At 43.5% G+C, this 27999-nt stretch overlaps 1 protein-coding gene across 2 annotated transcripts in view; it reads right to left on the bottom strand.

The window, feature by feature from the left end:
- MAGI2 (membrane associated guanylate kinase, WW and PDZ domain containing 2) overlaps window positions 1-26807 on the bottom strand; it is a gene marked incomplete at both ends in the record, with an annotated part of 789860 nt that extends 763053 nt beyond the window's left edge. For both annotated transcript variants that reach the window (XM_082004503.1, XM_082004504.1), the window contains one exon: window positions 26507-26807. In XM_082004503.1, coding sequence (XP_081860629.1) covers window positions 26507-26807 — 301 coding nt within the window. The remainder of the gene's footprint in view (window positions 1-26506) is intronic.
- Window positions 26808-27999: the final 1192 nt, after the last annotated feature.

Below are 27999 nucleotides of genomic sequence, written 5' to 3'. Positions count from 1 at the left end.
CAGTGACAGAGCAGCTTCGGTGGGCATGTGGTGTCCAGCCAGGGTCAACCCACCACATCAGCCAAAGGCAAACCCAAGTCCTTTGTTTTATCTTTCCCACAATAACGTCTCAGAACACCTTGGAAAACCCCACAAAAATATCAGGTCTAGAAAGAGAAGAGCAAGTGGATGAGTATTGCCACCCTTTCCCAGATGTACGGGGGAGGCGTTCAGACGATAACTCAAAACCTTCACCTCCTCCTCCTCCTCCACGTACAAAGGATTCTCTTTTGAGCCATCCTGCTCTAACATAAACTTACAGCAACATGTATATAGCTTAAAAAATACAAATCCAACAACAAAAGTCTTACAAAAATACAGCACTGCAGGCATGATTCTTCCCTGGGGAGAGGATGAAAGAGCAACATGTGACAGATGTTTGTCATGTCATCTTACATATTATTCAAATGCACTCAGAAACAATAGTGATGAGAATGGTATAAAAACCTAAACAAACCAGACTAAAACAAAGTGTTATGAAAATAACACTTGAATAAGAACAAAAGGAATTAAATATAGAAAGACCAAGGAAGTGTTTTTAGGAAGCTCTGTTGGGTTTTTTTATGTCAATTTAAAAAAAGAATAAAGTCTGTTTTAAGGACTCTCTCAAATCCCAAATTTGTCTCCATTATCTGCTGACTCAGAGACTTCACAAGACAGTCTGGCTGGGAAACTGCAGGGGTTGCTTCCGACATGATATAGTATTGATGTACCACCGAAGGATGTAACAACACCATGAAACAGAGCATCCTCTTAGCCTGAAGGGTTTCCAGCTCTTCTCCGATGCTCCTTATTTCCTCCCTGCAGCCAAAACCTCATTTTCCCTTATGTAAAACTCCTTTCTATACTAGTTTTATAAACAAGTAGATAAAAAGAATAAATAAATTATCCTCTGGGAAAGTGGCTGAGCAGTGAAGTGTCAGAGTGTAATGGATACCTGATCATATAGGCATAAATTTCAACTGTGAAGTGTAAAGAGAACTGAGACGCTCTAATAATTCATTCACTCATATAAATATGTATGAAGGCAACTTAAAAATTGTTCTCCCAGTCTGGGCAGTATGTATTTTAGCATGCGAACTACTGCACAGTGGTTGCACATGCTCCTATGGGGAAGACAGCACAGATGCTTTGATTTTTCAGGCTGCTGCTATTCACTAAAAGACAGTGAAAGCATCATTCTTCAGTCTGAACTGGGTATTGGTATTCCATTCTAGACCTGAGATGCTGAAATCATTCTTCAAACATAAGCTGTTAAGCAGTCTAAGCAAAGAAAAATCCTATATAGGTTTTTTTATTTGTGTTCAGGTATTTGGATCCTGCAATAATTAGATTAGGAGGTATCGCCAAACAGTTCCAGATACTCCTACCACAAATAATAAGAAAACAAAATTAAAATGCAGTTTGCCTGCAGTTGCTAAAAAACCCAAACTATCTGCTGCTATAATCTTTCCTTCCTCACAGAGGAAGGTGGGTCAACATCCATGAAACTCCACTCTCTTCAGTAGCCCGTGTTTTTGATCTCTGTGTAAGAACTACTTTCCACAACCTCTTCCCAAGTTTAAGAATGTACTTCCACTAATTTCCCAGTTTCTGCAAATGTAGCGAAAGCTTTACAATGTAAGTAAAAGTCTTACATACAGCATTAAAGAGATGTCCCTTCCTAAGGTGGTGGGACATAGCACAGGGAAAAACAGGACAGAAAAACATGTAGTTAGCTAAAGAACTGAGGTGGATTCATGGTCTGACCAACGTGTGCAGAGGCAAAAAACCAACTAGTCCAAACTCACCCTGTATGCACCCGTCCTGTTGTTCAAAGGGGTTTGGAGGGAGCAAGACACTGTGGAGGGCCACTATATTTCTGGGCTTGGTGAACTCCTGAACATCACAGCTACTACAAACTCTACTACAACAATTTTGCGGAACTGAAAACAGGCATTCTTCCTTTAGTAAGAGATTCACAGATAGGGAAACCAATCAAGCAAAAAAAACCAAACCACCAAACCCATGTCAGTGATCATTAGGGCATCGTGCTGTTCCAACCAACTCATCAGAAAGCTGGAACCCCGCTGGGTAACAGCTTTTCCCCTCTCCTGCATTCATACAACCTCAGCAAACAAGTTGAAGAAAGGAGAGGACACCTGGTCAAACCACTGCTGAAGAGATCCCCTCTGCTTTTAAAAGAGGAGCTCAACTCCACTTTTCTTGAATCCATTTAGGAATTGGAACTGGTTGATCCACATTCTTATATTTAATCATGAACATATTTAGGTTAGAACAAAATAAAGGCTTCCCATTTGTAATCCCGTATTAACACACACTGGGGAATATCCAGAAAAGTCTGTGAGTATATAAAGATGCAGATGGCAAGTCCAGTTTTCCAGAGTTCGTAAACCACCTGAAAATCCCACTAGCTGTTTTTACACCTTTCAGCAACAGTCTTTAAAAATAGGGCTGATGGTCCTTGGTCAAGTAATCAAGTAATCAAGGATTGCAAGATCATACCCTGATTTTGTAGTACTCCTTAAGCTCTAAGGGGATTATCTGTTCCAGTTACTACCCAAAGTGATTAAGGCACATGATTCTGAGCACATCACAAATCCAAATCTGCTTTTCTTCTGTACAGAACATCTTTACAACATGTGAATCAGTACAACACGTAAATGAGGTAAATTTTATCCTCAGTGGTCAGACAGGAATACAGAGAAAGGGAGATTAATTTATTCTTTTACCATCCAGTAAAAAAACATCAAAACCAGGACATGTATTCAGTCTCCGCTTCTGTTGTTCTTACTATTGAAACTCACTTGAAATATCATTTCTAAAAAGTGCCCTTTCAAATTGATTTAGATTGTTTAAACTCAAGTAATTTTAAGATTGTTAAAGTTACAGAGAATGCTTCTGGGCAAAAATTCTGCAGGTGAAGTTTGAATTTCTCGCAAAATTCCACCATGCAGTTATAAATGTAAATAATAATTTGGACTCTGACAGGTCTTTGGCAATACTTCCCTATTTTATTCTTACACATTAAAATCTAGCTATTTATCTATTTCAACTAACAGGGTAATTTTATTCCTCTCCTCCATTGCTTTTACATAGTTTGAGTGAATAGTAATGCATATAGAGCTTATGAGGAGTCATCTATGACCAAACAAAAGAAAGAATCTTAGAGCCTGGATCAGATCAATAAAATAAAATAAAATAAAATAAAATAAAATAAAATAAAATAAAATAAAATATTGAACTATAGGGAGACAACAATTTATTGGGTCATCTTATTATGTTACTGAAGATCTAAATTTTGGTCTTTCCCCCACAAGTATCTCTCATTAAAAACAGACTTAGCTAATTTAAATTAATCCCTTTTTTTTCCCCCTTAGAAAAGAATGCAGACACTGAAACACAAACCTACTCTTTAAGCTGTGATAACAAATTTTACATTTATTATTTTCACAGGCTATTTCGGGTCATTCCAGAAATACAATATACATCTTTACATTTCTTTAAAACAACTACTCATCTTTGTGTATCAGGATGTCAAATGTCGCCTAGAGTGAAGCTGATAGTAATTTTAACCACCTTATGAATTAACTTGTACTAGAGCCTCGTATTACCGCTAAACTTAAGGGTTTACATTAGAACAGATTAAAAAGCTCTCATCTAAGAAATTTACAATTAAATTATAAAAATGTTCTCAAGGCTTATACAGCTGCTTGGAAAAATCTACCTATTTACCTGCATCACAGCTGACAAGGGAGTTTGAATTTTGCTCATAAATTACACATTACTGCTTTGTTCCCAGATGATGTGATCATGATACCACCCTTAAGCAAATGCTTCACCTACAAACTGCTTTTTCAGCCACTGTGATGCAGCCACCTGACTTCGAGTTTCTTTTCCAGTTCTTACATCAGCTGCGGTGCAGTACTGATCCCTTCTGAATCCAGGTTTGCCGCAGTAATTTACCATGTAGCGTTTTAAAAACTAAAAATACATTGTTATAATTTACGTATTGGCTAAGAGCTTGAGCTGAGGAAGTACAACTGGACTTCGCAGTATCATCCACATCAATTGCTTTGTAGGCAGCAGATTACACAAAAGTAGAGATGACAAAAATTTACAGTACTGGTTCTCAGATTATATGTGAATGACATGAATATTTGATGGGTTAAGATATTTGTAGTTGTGTAGAAAGATGGAATCAAAAATCACTTCAAGCCAGAGTTCTGCTTTTCATGCTCCAGAAGAATGAACAACAAATCCTTCCCCCACAACTCCTCATACTGGACATTGCGATAAATAATAAAACAGAAATATAAAACAGTAATATGGAGTGCCTGAAAGTTAATGTTCTGCTGGATAATAGTTTCCTATGCATCCAAGGCATTTTGGTCCTTTCTACTCAATATAGCGAATTCAACCTAACTTCAGGGGGATAAATTAAAAAAAAAAAATTAGAAAATACCTATCTTCAGTAAACTTAGAAATTGCCCCTGTAAACAGAGTAATGACACCCTCTGGTACCTTAAAATACAAAGAGCAAAGTAAAGCATATTATATTTTTAGTCTTGTCCATGAATCCAGAGCAATTCCACAGCAGATTTAATCAGGGTTTACAATGTCTTAACTGACAGCAGTTTTTGTTCCCTAACTGTAGGTGAAAATCTCCAAATATAAATAATCTATTTCAGCCTGTTTAAATCTTATATTTGTTCAGACAAGTGAATTCTTTTCCTTTTAAAGAATTGTTCTTTCAAGACTATCCAAATAAATTAACCATAGCTTTGAAAAATGACTTTGAGGCAAAAGAAAAGATGACAACACCCTATCTTACCTGACATCTGAGAACAATAAACAACCCCAGTCCTGGAGTCTAGTACATGTAACAAGCTACCTAACAAATCCCAAACAGTTTGAGAGTGTTTTTCAAAACCACCTTCATTTGGAATCAAGTATAAAACTTGCTTGTGAAATGGGGCTTTGTGTTTTTCTTGCCTTGTCCTGTATGCACCTAGTGCTCCCAAATGTTACTGAAATATTCACAGAATCACAGAATCACAGAATCACTAGGTTGGAAAGGACCTTTAAGATCATCAAGTCCAACCATTAATCCAGAACCACCATGTCCCCTAAACCATGTCCTGAAGCGCCACATCCACACGTTTTTTGAACACTTCCAGGGATGGCGACTCCACCACCTCCCTGGGCAGCCTGTTCCAATGCCTGACCACCCTCTCAGTGAAGAAATTTTTCCTAATATCCAATCTAAACCTCCCCTGGCGCAACTTGAGGCCATTTCCTCTTGTCCTATCACTAGTTACTTGGGAGAAGAGACCAACACCCACCTCACCACAACCCCCTTTCAGGTAAGTGTAGAGAGCGATAAGGTCTCCCCTCAGCCTCTTCTTCTCCAGACTGTAGGATTCAGGCAATTAAAATTCAGCAAACACAGATGAAGAGTAAAATCTAGTTGCTTTAGTATTGACTCTAGCCCAGCTAGAGCTCAGTCTGGCCACAGTCATAAAGGATAATAAAAAATGCTTCTACAAATATATTAACAACAGAAAGAGAGGCAAGGAGAATCTCCATCCCTTACTGGATATGGGGGGGAACATTGTCTCCAAGGACGAGGACAAGGTTGGGGTACTTAATGCCTTCTTTGCCTCAGTCTTCAATAGCCAGACCAGGTATCTGCAGGGTATTCAGCCCCCTGAGCTGGAAGATGGGGATGGAGAGCACAATAACTCACCCATAATCCAGAAGGAAGCAGTTAAGGACATGTTAAACCACCTGGACACCCACAAGTCTATGGGGCCTGATGGGATCCACCCAAGAGTACTGAGAGAGCTGGCGGAGGAGCTTGCCAAGCCACTCTCCATCATTTATCAGCAGTCCTGGTTAACAGGGGAGGTCCCAGAAGACTGGAGGCTTGCCAATGTGACACCCATCTACAAGAAAGGCTGGAAGGAGGATCCTGGGAACTACAGGCCTGTCAGCCTGACCTCCATACTGGGGAAGATCATGGAGCAGTTCATCTTGAGGGTGCTCACAGGGCATGTGAAGGACAACCAAGGGATCAGGCCCAGCCAGCATGGGTTCATGAAAGGCAGGTCCTGCTTGACCAACCTGATCTTCTTCTATGACCAGGTGACCCGCCTAGCGGATGAGGGAAAGGCTGTGGATGTTGTCTACCTGGACCTTAGTAAAGCCTTTGACAGCGTCTCCCACAGCATTCTCCTGGAGAAACTGGCGGCTCATGGCTTAGACAGGTTTACTCTTCACTGAGTAAAGAACTGGCTGGATGGCCGAGCCCAGAGTTGTGGTGAATGGCGATAAATCCGGCTGGCGGCCGGTCACAGTGTTCCCCAGGGCTCGGTTCTGGGGCCGGTCTTGTTCAATATCTTTATCGATAATCTGGATGAGGGGATTGAGTGCTCCCTCAGTAAGTTTGCAGATGACACCAAGTTGGTTGGGAATGTTGATCTGCTGGAGGGGTAGGAGGGCTCTGCAGAGGGATCTGGATCGATGGGCAGAAGTCAACTATACGAGGTTTAATAAGGCCAAGTGCCGGGTCCTGCACTTGGGTCACAACAACCTCATGCAACACTACAGGGTTGGGGAGGAGTGGCCGGAGAGCTGCCCAGCGGAAAAGGACCTGGGGGTGCTGGTTGAGGGCCGGCTGAACATGAGCCGGCAGTGTGCCCAGGTGGCCAAGAAGGCCAACAGCGTCCTGGCCTGTATCAGAATCGTGCGGCCAGCAGGAGTAGGGAAGTGATCGTGCCCCTGTACTCGGCACTGGTGAGGCTGCACCATGAATTCTGTGTTCAGTTTTGTTCCCCTCACTACAAGAAGGACATTGAGGTGCTTGAGCGTGTCCAGAGAAAGGCAACAAAGCTGGTGAAGGGTCTGGAGCACAAGTCTTATGAGGAGCGGTTGAGGGAACTGGGGTTGTTCAGTCTGGAGAAGAGGAGGCTGAGGGGAGACCTTATCGCTCTCTACAACCATCTGAAAGGGGGTTGTGGTGAGGTGGGTGTTGGTCTCTCTTTCCAAGTAACTAGTGATAGGACAAGAGGAAATGGCCTCAAGTTGCACCAGGGGAGGTTTAGATTGGATATTAGGAAAAATGTCTTCACCGAGAGAGTGGTCAAGCATTGGAACAGGCTGCCCAGGGAGGTGGTGGAGTCACCATCACTGGAAGTGTTCAAAAAATGTGGCGCTTCAGAACATAGTTTAGGGTACACGGTGGCGCTGGATTAATGGTTGGACTTGATGATCTTGAAGGTCCTTTCCAACCTTAGTGATTCTGTGATTCTGTGACTCTGAGACCCAGATTTTTATAACTCTCTTCACTTTCAATGCTGCCTCTATACCAAACAGAAGAAAGCACACAAGTATGAATTTGGATGAAAGTGAAGTGCAAGAGCTCAGAAAGGAAAAGAAATAAAAATCAGAAATTATATTCCTTATGTAAAGAAATAAAATAGACAAATCACAGAACAAGAAAAATGTAGAAGAATAATAACAAAGCAACAGAGAGATGCACTTTTGGCCAGATATCTTCCAAAGTGTTCACACACCCTCAAAAGAATAATCTAGTGCAAAGATAATAATCACAAACAACATTAACTTTTACTAGTACAATTCTGTTAGAAAGTAAGGAATGAAATTGTCTGGAACTCCCCCAGAGTCCAAACATTTGGCCATAGGTATTAAATAAATTCTTAAATAAAACCTTCAGCACACATTCTACCCTGGTGATAGGAGAAGGGTAATGCACTCAGCGAGCACCCTCCTTACCTCTCCCAGCTAGCAAAGAGAAACTAACCCTCTGGAAAAGTAACAATAGCAGAAAAGACACTTCTCAGCTAAGGGAAAAGCCCTTATTTGCCCTGTAGCAAAAAAAAAGAAGAAAGGCAGAGTAAAAAAGATCACTGACTTGATTAGAGTATTGTCTCAAAACAGATATGGGAAACATCTTGAGACAGTGCATTAGAGAGAAAACTAACAAAAAGACAAATACACCATTGAACTAAAAAAACCCATTGTAATTTATCTCTTATTTACACAATATCTGATTCAGCTTTCAGAGCTTAGTTTTCAAGGATCAGGTCAACATTGAATAATTAGCAATTATATGTCTCTAAGTTATATTAGTACACGACACTTACTGCTATTGCAGACAAATGCACCACAGTTATTAATTGAGTTACCCTCAGAACATCTTTCTGAGAACAGACCTATTATTAGTTTAATAATAGTTTTGTGTTCAAAAAACATGTAGACATGGAACTTCAGGACATGGTTTAGGGGGCATGGTGGCATTGGGTTAATGGTTGGATTTGATGATCATAAAGATCTTTTCCAACCTGAACGATTCTATGATTCTGTAATACTCCATAGGATTTTATTACCATTGGGGATTTTATTATCATTGGAGAACTAAGGAAGAGAGACTATGAAATTTAAGGTTTTTGGAGAACCAGACAGAGCCCAGATCTCCTGACTGCTTGTATCAAATGATATCCTGAGTGCTGTATCAAATGAGATATATCATAAACCGCTGTTCTCCTCTCATGACTGTAAAATACAAACCCCTTTACATAGACAGCTGCATATAAATAACTATAAAAGTGAGCTTTCAAAAAGTGATGTACTGGTCTGTCTGAGTACGGTACAGAGTGGTTATGCAGCCTACCTCCAATCCTTCCTCCACCTACCCAGGCATCACCACCGAAGCCCCCAGACGGCACCGGCACTGCTCTCCCCTCCCTGCAGCGGCCGGACCCTGCCAAGCCCACGCCGACTCCCTAAGCAGCAGCACCTGGGTTCCCTTCACCTGGCTGGGGGGCTGATGAGCTGCAGCAGAAACAGCCCCAGTCTCCACCAGCTCCAAGCTACACATTGCTGTCTGTTTTTTAAAGCATCACATCACCTGTTATGGATTAATATTGGTTTTAAATCATGGAGTCTCCCAACACTCTTCTGAACGCTTTAAAATTTTATTTTTAACTCCCTTCCATTTGTTCTTTTTTCTCTTAGCTTTTTCTTGGGGGGGTTGTATCTTTACTCCTGGAGGCAGTATCTTTATCAACATTGAGCTCCATGGGACTGGAAGGTTTTTTTGTTCTTTGTCCATTAAGCGCCATGGGTAGCAACAACATAATACTTCATATATTGAGTATTCTGGCATTTGAGCTATGGAATAAAACACATATTTAAAACACAGGGTAGAAGTGTGAAAAGAGCTAAGTGCTCCGACATCTTTGAAACATGGTGAGATTATGCACGTAACCCCTTTGAAATCACAGGACTGAAGACTGGGATACAGGAGAGCGTTTACCTGACGGATGCTGCCACACTCCAGCGTACCAGTAAGGACCCAACACTTGGGATGGGGGAGTTGCTCTGGATCTGTTTTGACATAGTACAGAGAAACTGAACTTCTCCTGCTAATTAAATTAAAAAAGCATGCCCTAAATCAGAAAACAATCACAAAAAGAGTATCTTTTACATACATAGCATCCTTAACAAAACTTGGATGAAAAGGAAGATTTTGGGTTTTATTTGGAAATCCTTGATTCTGTTGGTTTAAATCAAATTTTTAACATTACTTTAACTTAGTCGCCTATGTGTTAAACATACAGTTTGTCCAAAACTACAGACCGACAAAAATTGGAGGTACATAACAGGTTTTTTAAACCAAGCACATTTATTTCTTTTGCTGAGCCGAACTATATTCTACAACGAAGGACAACGAACAGCTTTGAAGAGCTGTTAAGATGAGACTTTTCCACAAATACCTGCATGTCGATTCTGGCTTGCAAGGCACCGCGGAGGAGCCTGCCAAGAGCGCTGGCCTCCGCCCCGCTCCCCAAGCCCGTGGGACGCGCAGCTGAGCAGCGAGGGCAAGCGGCACAGCACAGAGCTCATCCGTGGGCAAGCCCTCCGGGCCAGCATGGTGGCTGACTCGATGCTAAGGCAAGGCCAGGCTCCAGCAGCAGGCCGGTGCATGCGGCAGAGCCAGGGCAGGGCAGCACTTCCCTGCAATACTCCGCGTGAAGCCCTTGGCGGATTCTCCCTCTTTAGCTGCCAATCTGACTGGAAGGGATGTCAGAGGAAAGGGGAGAGGAGAGGGAAGCAAAGCTCCTCTCTGGAGATGGGCAGCAAGAACGGTGGGGAGGGAGTTGTCCCAGGGCTAAGAGCACAACTCCCCTCTGTCTCCCATGGCTTCCACAAGCACAAGGGGCTGGAGTCGTCTCCCTGGGGAGAGCAACCTCCCTCCCTTCTCCCACAGGATGGGAGGCTCGTACCTGCCCCTCTCTAGTCAGGGTTAGGGCCCTCCCTGGGCCTCCACCGTCTCCTAGGCTGGGCTGCAGCACAGCCCTTCCCATGGATCAGAGCCAGGACATCTCCACTTCCCAGTGGAACATCCCATCTCTTACATTAGATGCTGTCTTTCTTAAAAAACAACTGAGGAGTCCTATGCTAGGCTATGTAATCTCAAAAGATGGAAATTCTCACGCAGTAGCACCAGCACTGCAGACTGACAAATCTTTGCAGGCTGTTAAGCAACTGGATGGAATTACTCAGCACTGTCTTCCACTCCTACCTCTTTTTTCTCTCTTTCCTCACTTTTCCTTGCTGGCCAGATTATTCTTTATAGTTATAATAAGCAGTTACAGAAATACTTCGCAAACCTTTCTGACAAACAAGACAATCCAAAATTTCCTTGTTTCATAAACAGTTCTAAGACAGAATCAAATTACAAACCTTTAAAACACAGCTCTAACACATGGAAATGCAAGATCTACAAACAGTCCATTGGCAATTCTCCTACAACAGAAATGCAAAATATTCCACACTGTGCCGTGAACTTGGTAACGCTGATATGAAATTGCCCTGAGTAGTTGACATTGGCACACGAAAATAAAGCACAGCTCAGCAAGACACATGAAATTCATGCATTTCCAATGACATTCCAACCAGTACAGCATAAATCAGCATGGGCATGTAATTCTTGGCTGTCCGGTTTGACATAAGCGAAGCAGAAATTATCTGTTGTCGCAGGTGCTTTGCAAGCAAACATGATGCCCAGCTGATTGTTAACAGCCGAACTTTTTTCAAAGGGAAATGAGCTGGAGGAAGATCTCCAAGCTGACTAATAAAAAACCCCAGGTGGAAGTAGTTACGACCACCCCTGGGCTGGAGCGGTCAGAAGCTGTGGCCTTATGGCAGGATGGCACTGGAAGGAGATGGGCTGCTCCTACGGGAAGCAGGAGCAGGCTCGTGAAGCATTTCTGGGGATGACAGCCACTTCCAGCTGGGCTGGTCACCGGGCTGCTTGGCATGGGCAGCTCCGTTTGGCTCAGATGTTCTATGAAATGTGTGTCTCGCCCTGAAAGCTACAGAACACTTGCAATTCACACTCTCTGAGAAATTCTAGCCCCTCAAAGACAAATTCTAAAGTTAGATGACCTATAATATTGTTAATCAAATTGATTAGTTCATTTGCCAAATGTAGGCGTTTCTTGGTTTCTTATATAAAGCCCCAAATGTGTAAAATACTTTTAGGGCTTAAAGATGGAGCCTCTCTGCTACAGGTCCCTTTTACTTTTGAAGATATGTTTTACATAAAATTTGAAGTGTTCAGAGCAGTCAAGCAGCCCTTGCCATGTGCAGGTTAAAGCAGCAAGAAGAAAAAAAAGGGTCAGAAAAACATCTGATGTTTGTAAGTCATCTGTACTTTATAATAAAATTTAACCATTTGATTTAGGAAATAATTACTGCACATTCAACAGAAAAATATAGAAAAATCATTCTAAAATAAAATGAGGGATCCTTGACTTGCAGACCTGTGTCAGTCATCTTAGTTGGGGCTTTTTTCCCCTTTCTTTTCTGCTGAAAAACTCCCGTGCAAAGCATGCATTGCAGGTCCACCCTCCCCAACTGCAGGCTGTTTTCAGGAGACAGCAGTATCTGTAGCTGCCAGCCCAAGGGGAAAAAAAAAAATTAAAAAAGGCTATAGAGACACAGATGCTCGGCTGTTCCTGGATTTGATCAGAAATTGCCTCTCAGCAGTGACACACAACAGTGTTTTCAGGCAAAACATGAATAAATATGTGCATAAACTTTTGACTCAAGAGCAATGCCACACTAGTTCTGGGATCCATCAGATCTTAGAAGATAAACATGATGAGATGTGACTGGCTCTTGCTAGGAAGGCTTCTGAACAGGAACTTAAAAGCTGCAACTAGTTGGTGATTGAGTAGATGGCATTCTTCTCGCCGTGCACGGCCAGCCCACGTCCAAGCAAGGAGGCAGGGAGCACTTGCTCTTGCGTTAGACAGAGAAAGACTGGTCAGAAAACAAAGATCCTGCTTAAAAAAAAAATTGAAGGGTTGGCATTTGGTTTCATTTTGTGCTTTTAAAAAATAAAACGGAGGAGAAGGAAATCTTTCAAATATTAGTTGAGGAATTCCTACCCAAGTCCAAGGGTCACTGGAGATCACTGTACAGACCTGCTCCACAGGACAGTCTGTGAGTCAGATTAGGAGCCCATTCAGGTTACCTGCTTGCAAGCATGTCTTCAGAGACAGCTTTATGGTGCCCCAGATGACATTCCCGGAGGGAAAGCTCAGGTCCCCTAACACCAAGGCACCTATCCACTACTCACTCATCTGTTTTGGGATGTGGTTGGGACCAGCACTGTGCAGCTTCAGCTATCCCATCCTTCTCATGACAAACATGCACCCAAGAAAAAACTCAGTATTCTCCAGCGCAGGATGAGCCCAGCACCTTTCAAACACAGGTATCTTCCATCTCCTGCTACAAGGACACCCAGCATGCCTGCACAGCCCGATCGCTGGTGAATTCAGGAAAGCGAAGAGCTGTTGATGGTCCTGGGACGGGAATGATCCCAGTGCTATTCCATCAAGTACAGCTTGGACCTTTTCTTCACAGCACTATGGACGGTTAGCTCCGGTGCCTGAGCTGAAGTCCAGCTCATCTCACCTCCTCCCTGGCGATACTGGCTGCACAGAACGTTACACATTTTCTGCACCAAATTGTTGCAAAGTACCGCCATGCACTGTGAACCAGCTGCCCTTCTTCAGGCTGGAGACATCAGCTTTTCAAGGTTTCCTTTGGCCTTAGCCCTACAAATGGCTGCACCTGTAAAAAGCCTTGATGAATTAATAACGCAAAGGCAGGGCAACAGTGTGTTCATGATCAGCTCCAGGACCAAAGTCCTATCAGACTAACTACAAAATGGAGGGTGCTGTACAGACAACAACGCGGTTGTCAAAAGGAGACACGAGTTTTTTTCATCAGTTCAGGTGTCCATAAGGTGCTGCACTGCCTTGTGCCAGTTTTAAAGGACCTGATATTGTGGTACATTAAAAGGGGATTAAAAAAAGGATTGCAGAGCCTCAGCTGAATGTCATCCTTAACGTTATGCAACTCTTTTCTCCTGAAAAAGGAGGGTGGGTTTGGCAAGACCCAAGTCTCGTTGCTTGTACAGAGCAAAATCCTACTCTGATCTCTCACCGATCATCTCTCTACCTTGGCACAGGCCCCAAGCACTGGAAGAGGAGGACATGGAGACCTTCTAGGGGATCCTCACAGTGAAACGTACTCCAGCAGCTCCGGTAGACATTCCTCACACCAGGTAAGTGCTACGGAGTCTCCCCACCCTTTCCTTCATGCCTCCAAGGGGGGTAAGGGGAGAGCTTCCAGTGAGAAATGAGAAAGCGATGCCAAAGAGAAGGAGGTGAAAGCACAAAGAGAGACCAACAGCTCTCCACAGAGGGGCGGAAGCACAGAGCCAGGAAGTACCACCTTTGGGGTCACTGCGACTGAAATGCCGTAACGGAGCCCGGCCTACGATTACCAGGTGTCCCCGTAACATCAGGACAGTCCCACTTCTCCACGATTCCTTGGAAATTTGGAGGGATGTCATCTGACAACTCTAAACCCCAGCACTAACTTTTTCCAAGTTGGGCTAAATCTAGGATTCTGCCAGTAACCCCACCCAGTTTGGGTCAAAAGATGGCAACCTCGGGGCTCTGAAAGAAGCCACCATCCAGCGAAGCCAATCTGAAGTTCCCCAGCATTGTGAAAAGTGAGAGGCTCCCACTGGGTTTTTAATTAGTATTTTGTACGTGTCCCTTGGCAAACCAAACTTGGCCTGTAGTAACATTTTTAGGACTTCTCATATTTCAAAAAAAAATTAGGAGTTTTTTAAAACAAAAAGAAAAAGGGGAAAAAAATAAACACCCCCAAAAAACCCCATGTAAATTATTTATAATTTTCCACTCATCAGCCAGCATATTTAACAGGCCAGAAGAATTTTAATGAATGTCTCATGCAGTGTGGTTGATGTGCCTACATATCCAATTAGCACACCAAACAAACGTAAATATTTCATTAAAATATATAAATGTGTATTACTTTGTTTTCCTACACTGTACCACTTCCAATATATTTCTGAAACACATTTTGTTTTAGGAGATAAGAGTCCATCACACTCTCTCCTCTGTACAGACCTTTGCATGCTTATGCTTCTTTGTTATTGACAAAGTTTCTGCTTTACATGGGATTTGTCACGGAATTTAAAATAAAAACCTACAAAAATATTTTACTCTAGCGATCAATAGAAATCCTCGTTGAACAGGAGTGGAGGTGTTTTTGCACTTCGTCTGCCTTTACTTGGATGCAGTACCGCTTGCATAGACTTCTAAATTACATTGCAGGGTTCTTCACTCTGCTATTGATTGATCCGAGATTTCTGGCCAGTGATTTCACCACCACGCGGTTCTGTCCCTTCCTACCTACCCACTGTGTCTAATTAGCCTTTATAAACCCTTTGGGGCAGCGACTGTTTCCCACCGCCACTCTCCATGGGATCTGATTTCAGTTGTCTTGATAGACTAACAGTAACATTCATGTTTTAAGAGATTAATTTTTTAAAGAATAAAAAGAAAAAACTAGGCAATTGCATTGAAGAAATGCAGTGCCAGTTCTATCGGTAAACCATACATATTTAGATAGATCCTTTCTTTCTAAAAAGCGAGACAGGCTTTAAATAACATTAAAAAAACCATAAGAAGACAGCACACATGATGAAAATACAATCTTTACGATTGTGAAACTCGGGAAATTTCCCAAAAGTTTTTAAGAACAGTATCTCATAGCCTAGATCTGGAGACCAAAGATGTGAGGAAGTTTTACGCAGCCCCAGCTTCCCTCCCCACACTGAAATTCACAGAGGTTGGTGAGGACACCAAGGGTAACTCCCTGTTGGGGGAGTCTGAATAAGCTTTTTGTAAAGGATTTTTAGAATCTGGAAGCTGTTCAGATAGTTTAATAACAAGAGTAATATAAATGTCTAGAGGGATACATGTGAAGACTTCTGTTTTAATGTCTCAGCTGCCAATCTCTTTCCCAGCAGCATCCTCCTCACTAGCTGGCAGATACGGAGGAAGGAATTCTGCAGCTCACTGCACCCAGTTCCTACAGCACTTGGTGAGAAAGGTGCTTACTACTTACTAGAAATCTACTTAATATTGACCCAAAAGAACACTATTGGATCTCAGCTGGATCTGCTACATTTCCTAAGAGAAACTGGTACTGCTCTGGTCATATGCAAGAGGTGCTTTCTCAGGTATGCAATAAAAAAATCTTCAGTTTCTCCAACTTTTACATTCAGAAACATTAATTTTATTACCCTTAAAAAACATACACAGACATGAATCCTTATCAAGGCAAAGCAGCTGTTACACTTCTGCAAGTCAGATTAACTGTACACAAACCCCTACGATATTTCACACATATTTAAAAGAGACAGTTTTAAACTTTATGGGTTCATCTGTTCTGAAGAGTATTTCAGTACATAAGTACCGCAGGCGTAACATAAAAACTCAACATAAATATGAATCCAGAAGACCTTTTAGTTAATATTTCAATTACTGACTTTTAATTAAGAAAACCCAACATCTTGATTTTACTTTATTTTCCCCAAAAAAACCGCCAGTGCTACGATGCATTCTTTTCCTGAAATGTTTTGTGCTATTTTTACTGCAAAATTACCAGATAAGAGTGTTGAAAAAGCCCTTTTTACTGGCTTATCAGAAATTCCAGTAATTCTTCTATAGGTTTACAGGGCGGAAATGTTCTTCCACAAGTAAATGGAGCAGACAAAACAAAAAACTAAATAATTTGGGAAATTTAGTCTCTGTGTAGAATATAGCTAAGGTTTTTTGAACAGGCTTCACTAGCAGTAGCTGCAGTGGAAAGACCATGAGACAACAGACCAGTTGTCAATGTAGTAGACATTGACAATAGCAGAAGCTCCACATTAGTCCTAACTAGGCATTTTCTCTTAAATCATATTGCTCAACTTTTATCCACTTTACAGCTTCTATCATCAAGACTGAAATAGTGTCAATTTGAGTTACAGATCCTATGTTAAAACAATACAGAGTATTTCCAATAACTATTACCGAGAAAGTCACTATGGCTAACTCTGAATTTAATGTGAATACTTCCTTACATTGCCATAGAAACTACAGACTCTCAACTTGAAATTGTCATGCTAGTTGCTGTAACAAAAAGGCAGTTCCTCTCACCAAAAGGTTTCAGACTTTACGCGTGACACAACGGCAGATGTAACAAACCCAAACGGAGAGAGAACTCAGAAATACCAGCAAAAACAGTCACTGTCAACAGAACGAACAGGAGTCGCAGCACACCGCCTAATACTGTCAAGCGCAGCGTAGGCATCCTCGCGGAACTCAGCTTCAAGGGGAGTTTTGCAAAAGAATAGTGTAGCGGCGGTGCAGGAAATTTGGGGGGGTAATTACACTTTACCTAACCAAAACACGTGACAGCTTAAACTGAAAAGGTGTTCACCTCCCGCCCCAACCTGCCCCAAGAGCTTAGCAGCTGCTGCCTTCCCCGCTCCAGGAGGACTGCGTGCCGGCGCGCTACTACCTGATTGACTTCGCAACAGGACTCCGCAACGCTTCGAAATAGAAAATGCTGCTCTTGTGTAAGGACAGAGAACTAAAATACAATGGGATTAATCGTTGTTTATACTAATGTACCATTTTGGAAGTGTAAGAGAGTCTTACGTGACATTTATTAATGCAGATTTAGTACAACGAAGGACTTAGTAAGGAAGTAACAGAAACTTAACAGTCATTTCATTTTGTACTAGTTAAAGAACAAGCCATGTGAATGCAACATGTTAGAAACTATTCAGCATAACTCATACAGGGTACAAATAGGTACAAATAGTTCTTCAGTTTTCAATCCGAGTTTAAAATCAAGCAAACAAAAAACTGTGTGTGTTGTAAGAACTTACATGTGAAACAGATGTCCTGCAATGAGCCTGATGCCCTCATTTCATTTCCATTCAGCTTCTGTAGCACAAGTTAAGCGTGGCTTTATGAAATGGATATATTTTATCAGAAATATGCAGATGAATTCATGATTGCCATGAAGGAAACAAAGCTGGAAGATTTTTTTTATTATTAAAAAAACAACACCATAAACCATGTAATTTAACAAATCATATTCCACGTTTCATTTTGACAAATGCAAGGACAATGTGAGATATGAAGTTACCGAGATTAAATAGGTAAGTTATAAAACTCGACTGGTACCTGCTTCCAGGAAGGATCTCCACTCTGGAATACTAATGTTACATTAACGCAGCTACACAATTTACTTGCTAGTACACCGTGTAGAAAATTTTGCTCATTATATTCCTACTATTATTTTCCAGTTATTCTGCTATTCATAGCAAATCTATCAGCACTACTCATAACTATAAAATCTATTTCTAGCGTTTTTTTTCTTTTTTTTCTGCATGCTAAGGACACAATATTTCTTCTATTTTTGCATTTTTAAAAACAACCAACCTAACAAACTCACTATGACTCTGCTGATAGTGTGTGATCTCAATTTTGTCCTCAGTGTCTGACCTAACAGACTTCCAGAGGAAAACCCTAGTCCCCAGTGTGATAATCTGGGGACTCTAAGCAATTTAATAATTCTGGATAATTCAATGAAATGGCTGCCATCACTGGCTACAGAGACTACCATATGTTGTCAAGGCTGTGTCACGTATCTCCCAGACCAGGGACAATGGGAGATTGTTATACCAGGCATTCCCCCATCAGAACAGGAATGATCTGGAATCATGGAATGCCAAAATTCTGGGTCAAAACAAGCTTCTGCATGCTTTCTGAAGTAAATTTGAGCACAGAGGGTAGAAATATCTTACTGGCACAATGAACTAGTTGGTGCTAATGCCAGACCTGAAAGATGCACTACTGGAAAGGGTCAAGGTGAATTTGAGGGACACAGGAAGCCCTGAACAAAGATGCTTCAGCAGCAGAAAAGCTGTGGAGCAGGCAAGAAAGGAGGTAGGTAGGTAAGGCTCCATGGTTTGTAAGAAAGAAAAGGTATATGGGGGAGCTCCTTGATATACAGATCTGAACCAAGGATGATTCAGAAAAACGTGATCTAGAAATGTGTAAAGAGCCATTATTTCACCTATGGATTTTTTTCTGATAGTGGACATAGCCACTCTGTTTTGTCTGCAAACCATAAAACACATGCATGCTTGGTTTTTTCTTCCATTTTCACATGGTCTTGAACACCTGAACTTGCTTCCCAAGGTCAGAGGTCTGAAAAGAAAGGTGTAGAAGTTACTTAGTGTTTGTGAGCCAGCACTACTTCTGAAGGTCAGTGACACCACAACTGTTTTGGTACCGCAGAAGGAGGATGCAGAAAGTGAGCCAGGGAGGTCAAGGTGCCACCTCAGCATTGAGGGACTCAGCATGCAGTTCTGCCGTGATGGCAACTCAACACCATCTGGCAAATCTCCGGTTTTGTAGGACTGTCACACACATACGAAAGTCATCCTACACAAACACACATCATCCAACACAAATATGTGTTTCTCCCCCATTTCTCAGGGGGCACCACTGTTTCTCCCTGCTTTGGTGAGAACTTCAGACAGAAATACACATGCATGAAGAACAACTTGTGGGTTCAGCTAAAGGAGAAGGAATACATTTTTTTCATTGGAATGAGTCAATTGTGGGTATTTTAGAGGGCCAGCTTTAGCCCAGCATGAGATTTCAACATACTCTGAGGAACTAAGACAGACCTAAGAAATGCACGTTCCCTGTGCTGGAGATTCCCCCCAGGGCTGCACAGTCTCTCTTGAATATGACAGAACATGTGATTTCTAAAACCAGCAATATTTTAGTTTAATAATCTCTGAATTTTTTCCTGGGACTTTCTCGCCCACATTTTACTTTCTCCATTTTGTTCCTTGACTTACTTTCCTCCATCTTCAGTTCATGAATTGTGGAAATAGTCAAAGACATCTGGGAGAAACATCTGAAGCTGATACGCAGAGTGAAGCAGCATTATTCATATATTACTAATCATAACCTATTTATGAATGAGAAGACACCTGAAGTGCTGTGTTGACGGCAACGTACCTTTTGATTAAGCTGTCTGGATCCTAGCAATCGGCATGTGCTGACTGAGAGTTTTGAAATAATGCCTTTCTGGGTTCGTTTACACACTGTAAAAAGGGTAAATACATGGCAGATACATACAAACAACAGCCTTCTGCCAACTCAGCTTCTAGTGAAGAGTCCAAATTATGGACAGGAGGTTTGAATAAATTAGACTTTTTACGCTAATGTTAAAAGAACATTAAAATCATAAGTACTGTTTTAGAGATTATCAATTACCAATGAGGATTTTTGTCCAGTTAAGACAAAGTTCATTTCTGTTAGAGCCCTTCACTCTCTTCCTTTTGTCTTGCTTCTGTCTGCCGTTCCACTTTTCATTGCGGTAGCTTCAGCCAAAAGTGGAAAAGCCATACAAATGGCCAGCAAAACTATTACACCTTCTCACTGGACAGATTTCCATGAGGTTGAAAGAAAGCTGATTTGTAACAAATTAGGTGTGCTGAAGAGATACTGTTAGGATCACAGCTCCTGTGATTTTAGAAAATTCAGTTAAGGCCAGCATTGCAATGACATTCAGCCACAAAGAAAAGCATAGGCACTTTGCTACTGAAATCAGCATCTTCAGACTCTGCGCTATAGACTGCACCTGTTTGGGTAGGCTTCTAGTCAACCTTATTCTAAAGTTTATGATCAATTTTATTTCCTACTGCAGAATATTGTGGCATACCGCACATTGCTTGGCCACCAGAGTGAACGGGTTCACTGTAACTATCATATATATATATATATGCATCTATCGAATATATTTATATGCATCAAAACATGAAAAATATTATAGATTAGTACTGTAGGTTATAAATAGCATTGTATATTATTGTGTAGCAATACTACACAAAGTCTTACACGCTCTCAACCTACAGATAGAAAGTCCTACCCACAGCTCTCAAAAAAAACCAAAAAACCCAGATGTCTATGTACATATATATTTATAAACACATATTGTATGTATGGAAGGAAAAAAAAAAACTTCCAAAATGTTAACACAGTCAATCAATAGCACTATGTTCTTCGACCCCTGCCTTGATGCTCTCCAGCAAAAAAAAGTTTCCCTTTTTTTTAATTTGTTTATACCACTATGAGGAAGAGAAGAACAAGAAACATCTGCTTCTACAAATACTGCAGCACTTTCCTCTCCACCACCCTTTCTAAATCACAGTTATGACCACATCCTCACATAAATCCCTTCCAAAAGAGCACTTTTTCCATGTATACACCACTTCTTGCAAACAAAAAAAGTAAATGAATAATTTATCAACTCTTTCACGTCATGAAAGGAGCTCCTCATCTATAAGGAGCAAGGAGATCATGAACACTGAAAGCAAAAGCTCAGAATCCATACCTTTCATGAAATGCTGAATTAATGCAGGTGAGGTTATAGGATGCATAAAATAAGTCAGATGCAATTCTACACCATCATACCAGTACTCTACTTTGATGTCAACAGTATCAATAGATGGACAAGTGTTAGTGTGAGATGAACTTTATCACGTGACTCAACAGAACTAAGCAGAGCACTCTCAATTATTTAATTTCTTCAAGAAAATGATGCGCTAACAAAGTCATGGCCCCGTCCTTTAATGGCACATTTGTAAATCTCAGAGAAGGAAAAAGACTGATGAATATAATTCTACTGCCAGTGAACACACAGAGTTCCCGACATGAAACATCACCATCTCTCTGGAGAAGCTGAAGAATAAATCACTGGCTACATGAGTCAGAAGTCAGCTTCAATGGTCTTTAAATTAAGATGGACAAGCATAAGAATGACACAGAATAATGGTAAAAAGAGAACTCTGAATTTAATTTCCAGAGTTAGTAAAATCCTAAGGAGCACAAGTTAGGAAAAAGGAGTAGGTCTGAAGTGCAGTTTATTTTCAAAGACTATCTTTGCATTATATACCAGAAGTGCAACCGCACAGGTTTTCATAGTTCTTTGTGTTTGGTTTTTGCCAAGACCATTGTGATTATTTTTTTTTTTAATTCAGGAAAATCATGCAGCTTTCTGTTGTCAAACACTGTTCTTTCTATTAGTGAACAAAATTTTATCCAACATTCACATCTTGGAAGATAGTATATATGGATAACCAGGAAGGAAAAAAAAAAAACACAAAAAGACAATCTGTATGCATGGAGCATATCAGTGAACATAGAAGACAATTAGTGATGTACTTAAATAACCAAAGAAATTGCTTAAAAACATAACTATACATAGGAACATATGTATGAAAAAGTCTGTAGGAATATAGTAATATTTTAACTAGTTGACATGGTATTTACATGTGCAGGGAACAACTTTGGGAAACCAAAACATTCCCGTATTTCTCTGTTGAAAGCCTTGTCACAGACTTTTAAAGAAAAAAATAAAGTTAACTGCAAGCCAGGTTTTAATGGCAAGACTCATGGATGAACTTGTTAAGGAAAAAAAAAAAACAAAAAAACACCACACTACAAGGCTACTAAATCCCGGAGCCACAAACCACAAATCACTGGGTGCTGGGTCAGCACTGTCCTGTCCTTTTACTCTTCACTGAGAAACCACTGTTGGCACTGCCAGGGACAGGATGTGGAGGATGCGGACCTGCAGCCTGCCCAAACACAGCCACTCTTGGTATCCATCCTAACGAGGCTCCAAATCTTCTCCTGACTGGGAAAGCACTTGCAAATATGCCCAAGTCCATCTGTAGTCAGCAAAACATTTTACCGTACGCTTACTGTTAGGTAAATGATTGGACTGAGAAAATAAAACCGGTTTGAAGTCCCTCCTTACATTATGTGTACTAAATGCCTTTTTGCATAAGGAGCTAAAGCATTATGTGCTGACACTTAAAGTATGACGATTTAGAGTCAAATCAGAGACATTAGAAAGTGTCAACATAAAGTATCAATGTTATTCATATTTCATACTGGCCACACCATAAATACAGCTAAAAGTACATTAAATTGCTCAGTTACTCAAGAGTCAACCTGGTTACACAGCATGTCCAAACCATTTTCCTTGAGGACAGATGTGTCAGGCAGCAGCTCCAGGACAAAATCTGCTGCAAGGCTCCTGAATTCTGAAATCCACATTTTCAGACTGTTCATTGTGATTCTGCTGAGGGCATCTGTGGAAGTTTATAACTCTATGCAAAGAATAAAGATCCTGGTTTATGCAGTACAACTGAGTGGGCTGTTCCTGCAACCCTTCAAACTGAAAACCAAAACTGGATTGGATTCTGTGCACATCATGGACCTGTGTTGCCTACTGATGGGAATTACTGGAGAAAGATACTGTGGATTAGAGACAGCAGTGATGAACAGAGAGTGGAACTGGAGACAACATTGCTCCTCACATGACTCTTCCCCGTGTGATTACTTATCCAAATTAGGATGCCTCTCCTTAACACGTTGCTACTTTTACAACTATGCATCTGTGCATCTGTGGGAAGAAGACAGTAATTAATTTAAACTGTTCTGCATGTAAAAACAATCGCATTTGAAATTCACCAGTATTTCTTTCAGAAACAGCAAGGCTTTTCTCTTCACCAGAGAGAGCAGGTCAGAATGCGTAACATTTGCAAATATGCCTGACTAATTTGACTGCTGTACAAAATTCTCCCATTGAAAGGGTCTATACCCAAAAAAGCACAGGACTTTACAGAGGAAATCCTGCCTTCTTTATTTGATGTCAAGGACAGCTTTGCCATTGACTTCATCTGGGCCAAGATATCACCCCATGTGTTTTAAGACTCCGTTGACTCTGCCAACAGTAGCACAGTAAGCGGCTCACAGAAAAGCGAACAAAAAACCCCCCACTCCCAAACAGGAAATAGTCTCTAAGGAATACTTCTCTGCAAACTTTTACAATTAAGATTTTAAAAATAGTAATAATAATGGTTCTTACAATCTTTTCTCCCCGTGCAAAAAACAGGCAATAATTTTCTGCATTAAACCCTTATTTATTGGATGTCATACTTAGGAGAGTTCTATGTCGGATCATATCATGGAACTGCTAATTAGTTTCTCATGATGTTTACTCCTCCTGATGATATACAGCAACTCCTACATTATATGATTGTTTTTTCTAAGTTAATATTTTTAGCTCAAGATGTTCAGCTCACATAAAACAGCAATATTCCATCCGTCTTTTTTTAAAGAAGCATTTCACCTCGTAATGTGATAAAAGATGAAGTATTTCATTATTTTGAAGGGGGGGGTGTTTAATCAAACACAACATAATGAAAAATTATGAAAGCACCTTTATTTTCCGTACTTCAAAACAGCTAAGCTAATTCCTGTAAACTGAATTAGCCATTCCCTGATTTCATCTACAAGTGAATTTTCACTGCTGAATTATCAAAACTTTCAAACAAGAGAAATACTCACAGTGTCTTAAGCATCACATTATAAATAGTCGTGTCCTACCTCCACATTTCTCTCTCTGACTTCATTCCCAGGCAGCACTGAAGAAGCAGCTACAGTCACATGGTGCACTCAAGGTCATGCTATTCTAATTTACAGAGATATCATTGATAAATTATGCGGAAACAATGATAATGGAGTCATTAACCTTGTTCCAGCACACTAAAGGTGTTTTATAATTAAAAGGAGAACAAAAGTTACAAAAACATATAGAGATTTTATTGCCCAGCTTTTTCACTCCTACACACTGCTGCAGAGTACTGCTGGGGAATAGTAATTTGTTACTGCGAGTAACACAGATGCCTGCTGTCTGTGCTTTGTAAACAAGGGGTGCAGAGATTACATGGAATTACACTGAAGGGGGAGTCAGGTGGTAAAATACACAAAACATTGACCTTTTTTTTAAAAAATAGGAAGTTGGATCCAGAAGGCCTCTCCCTTTGGCGAAGTAAAGGATGCTGGAGCACAAGAAAGATCATTCCAGCCAGGAAGTCTCTCTCAGTCCAAGAATCTATGCAGAACTGTCACTTCCAAACACACTGTCATCTGGCCAGTGCTTTGAGGACTCACATCAAAAGTGCTGTGGGTTAACATACTGAAGTGAAACTCCTCAGAGATACATACATAAAAAAAAACCTAGGCAGAATTCAGAATTCATCCTCTGTCTCATTCAAGAAACTTGCAGTATTCCACGGGCTAAAAGCCTGACTAATGTCCCTAATTCATGTATGACAGGTATCTTTATTAAGGGTGCACACATTAATGAATCACTGGTGACTGCTTTGACTTAAAGAGAAATATTAGAAAAACAGTTAAGAGGTGGGATGGAGACTGTTTCACATAGTAAATGAACATAACCTTAAACTGGCATTACTGTAATGCATCTATTACAACAAACAGATGCAATATTACTGCAAAGAAAAAAGTAAGAATTCAAATACCTTAGCAGACAAGGTACCCTTACCTTCTTGATACTTCCACCGCTGCTTATTTTTGAATCCTGTCACAGTAAGACCACTCACACTACAATTATTGATAACAAGAGGAAACTACAGAGCAGGTTTCTGGAGTTCAGGTGCCCAGAGATGGCATTAAACTGCAGGACAGAATCCATTATCCTCCTTTCTAATCTTCACTTACCACATAAACTATTGTGTCTCCCTGCATTGCCTGCCTATCAAGACATGATCTACAACACACTGCACAACTTGCCCAAAAGGACAAATAGAAAAATCCCAGATCATATCTTTATTTAGAGGTTTGACCTTATGTATATAGCTGAGTATGTCACAGAGTACATGCTGAAGGCCTGGGTAAAAGTCAAATTCTTTCTACCGACCCTGCCGCGTTCGGATAAACTTACAATTGGTCTATCTTTCAGGCATTCAGAAGGATCACAAACGCCCCTTTAAACCATGAGCCGCCGACTACAGCGAGGAAGTTAAACTACAAAATCATACCCAGCGTCAGAGGACCCCTCCTGCATGCCCTCCGAGCAAAGGCTGCTGGCGACGGCTACGCGGCACAGCCGTCCCCGAGCCACGGCATCAAACGCTCCGGCCGCACCTGCCCCCGGGGCTCCCACGGCCGGCCCACAGCCGTACGCCGGAGCGCACGCCCGGCCGCTGCGCCAGCCCCGTCCCGCAGCAGCGGCAGCCGCGGCTGCCCGCGCAGCTCCGCTCCGGCGCAGCTCCGCTCCGGCGCTTCGGCGGTGCTGCCGGGGCAGGAGCGTCCTCAGCAGCGCCCAGCGGCCGCCAGCCCGGCTCTGCACGGTTTGAGGAGGACAGAAACGAGGATGTAAGCAGCGTCTGTGGCGCCTCTTCTCCACTGACTTTCCTGGAAATGCGTTAACCTATTACAGTACTTCAGAAATAAGTAAGAGAAACAGAGGCGAGGCAAAAGTAGACCGTGGTCTCCCAAAAGTTTCTTCCTGCCTCTCCCTCCCACTCTGTCCGAGCTCCCCGTTCCCCCGGATCAGGCGACCGTTTTCACCGGGGATCAAATGAATGACTTTTCCACTAATGAGACTCGGGAGCTGCTGGAGCCGCCCTTCATGCCGCCAGGGACCCGGCGCAGCGGCAAGCCCCTGCTCCCGAGCCAGGCGCCCGGAGCGGGTCCGAGCCACGGGCAAGCCGCGCTCCGCAGCCCTACCCGCCCGCTCCCCGGCCTCGCCGGCCCCACCGGCCCCACCGCCAGCAGCAGCGGCGGCAACCAGCGGGGCGCGGCGGCCGGGAGCCGCAGGGAAGTGGCTGCCCCACCGGGGGGGCTGCCCCACCGGGGGTGCTGCGCGGCGGCGCCGCCGCCCCCCCCGTCCCCTCCCGCGGCATGGCGAAGCGCTGTCACTGACGCACATTTAATTCGCCCGGCTGCGGGCACGGCGCGGCGCCGCTCGCATCCTCCCCCCCGCCGGCGGGGAGGGGGAAAGTCGAACTGTAGCAACAAAGTTGCTCCCCCCCGCTCCCCCCGGCCCCCGGGGCGGGGGGCGCCGGGGGGGCCCGTCCCCGCCTTACCTTGCTTGACGCACTTGAGCCGGATGGGGTCCTTGCAGTGCTTGATGACGGCCAGCACATCCCTGATGGTGAGCCCGGCCACGGGGGTCTCGTTCACCTCCAGCAGCAGCTCCTCCGGCACTAACTTGCTGCCGCCCTCATAGGCCACCTTGCCGGGCTTCACCTCCCCCAGGTAGGGGAACTGCCCGTTCTCGGCGCCCCCCTTCAGCTCGAAGCCCAGCTGCCCCTCCGGGTTCCTCACGATCACGATCTCGTGGACTCGGCTCGTCCAGTGGCTTTTCTTCTTCAAGCCCTTGGACATTGCCGTGGGGATGCTCTGCCCGACGCCCTCCCTGTGTTCCGTGCTCCTTCCCTCTCCCTCTCTGCCCCCCCTCCCCAGGGCAGCCAGGCTCCTGCGGGGCAGGCTCGGGGAGCGGCCGCCGCTGCTGCCGGCCGGCGGGAGGGCGGGCGCGGCGGCCCCGCGGGGCTCGGGAGCTGGGTCGGGGAGCGCCTCTCTGCCCTCTCCGCCCGGCTTTAGCTGATATCCATGGCAGCCGCGGCGGCCGGGACCCTGCCTGCGCGTGGATGTACTAGTTGTAGAGAAACTGGCAGCGGGGAGGGAGGGAGGCGGAGGGAGGGGACGGCCGCGGCAGGGGGGAGGAGGAGGAGGGCTGTCGGTGCCGGAGCGAGGCGGGCGCTGCCTCGCCGCTCCCGCCTCGCCTGACCCGGTAGTGAAGGCCGAGAGAGAGGCTGCCTGGCACGGCCGGCAGAAGGCGGAGGGCGGCGCGGGCGGGGGGGGCGGGCAGCGCGCCCGCCGGGGAGACCGGCGACCCCGACCCGGGCCCCACATCCCGCCGCCCGGCCCCGGCCGAGAGGGGGCGCCCGGGGGCAAGATGGCACGGGGAGCCCCGGCCGCCGCCTCTCGCCGGCTGCCTCGGGCGGCTGCCGGCCGGCCTCCCCCCCGCCGCGGCGGGCTCAGCCGGCAGCGCCCTGAGCCGGTGCCGGCTGGCAGCCGCGTCGGTGGGCTGCTGGAGTTTGGGAAGTCCACCCGAGGTGGAGAGGAGGAGGGATGCAGAGGTCCAGGGGCTCTGCTCATGGCGGGGAGGGGCCCAGCGACAGAGGGGCTTCGAGCTGTGGCAGGAAAACAAATGGCAGCCGTTCACTTCGAGGAGCTCGACATTACGACCGTTTGCAGAGTGGTTTCCCTCCGTTCGGAGGTCCCGCACAATACAAACACAAATTCAATTATATTGAGTTGTACACGGATATAATTTTAAATGCTGGTTGCTGTGGCCACGGGAGACAGGAGCAAATCCCTCAGATGGGCGTTGCACGTGAAGAGGGTGTAACAAAGAGAGGGTGGCAGTTTGGTCTACGAAATCTACTTACTGTCACCCGCCAGATGTTCACCACCCTCACTCAGCTTGCCATCTGCTCCTTGGCCTTGGGGCCCAAGTGACCTTAGCGGCCCAAGACCAGCATTTCCAAACCTGCAGAGCATCGCTCTGCCCAAG

The sequence above is a fragment of the Phaethon aethereus genome (genome assembly GCF_964289735.1).
Source record: "Phaethon aethereus genome assembly, chromosome: 1".
Taxonomy (NCBI): Eukaryota; Metazoa; Chordata; class Aves; order Phaethontiformes; family Phaethontidae; genus Phaethon; species Phaethon aethereus.
Note: the sequence above shows the minus strand (reverse complement) of the source record. Positions and strands in the feature narration are given on the sequence as shown.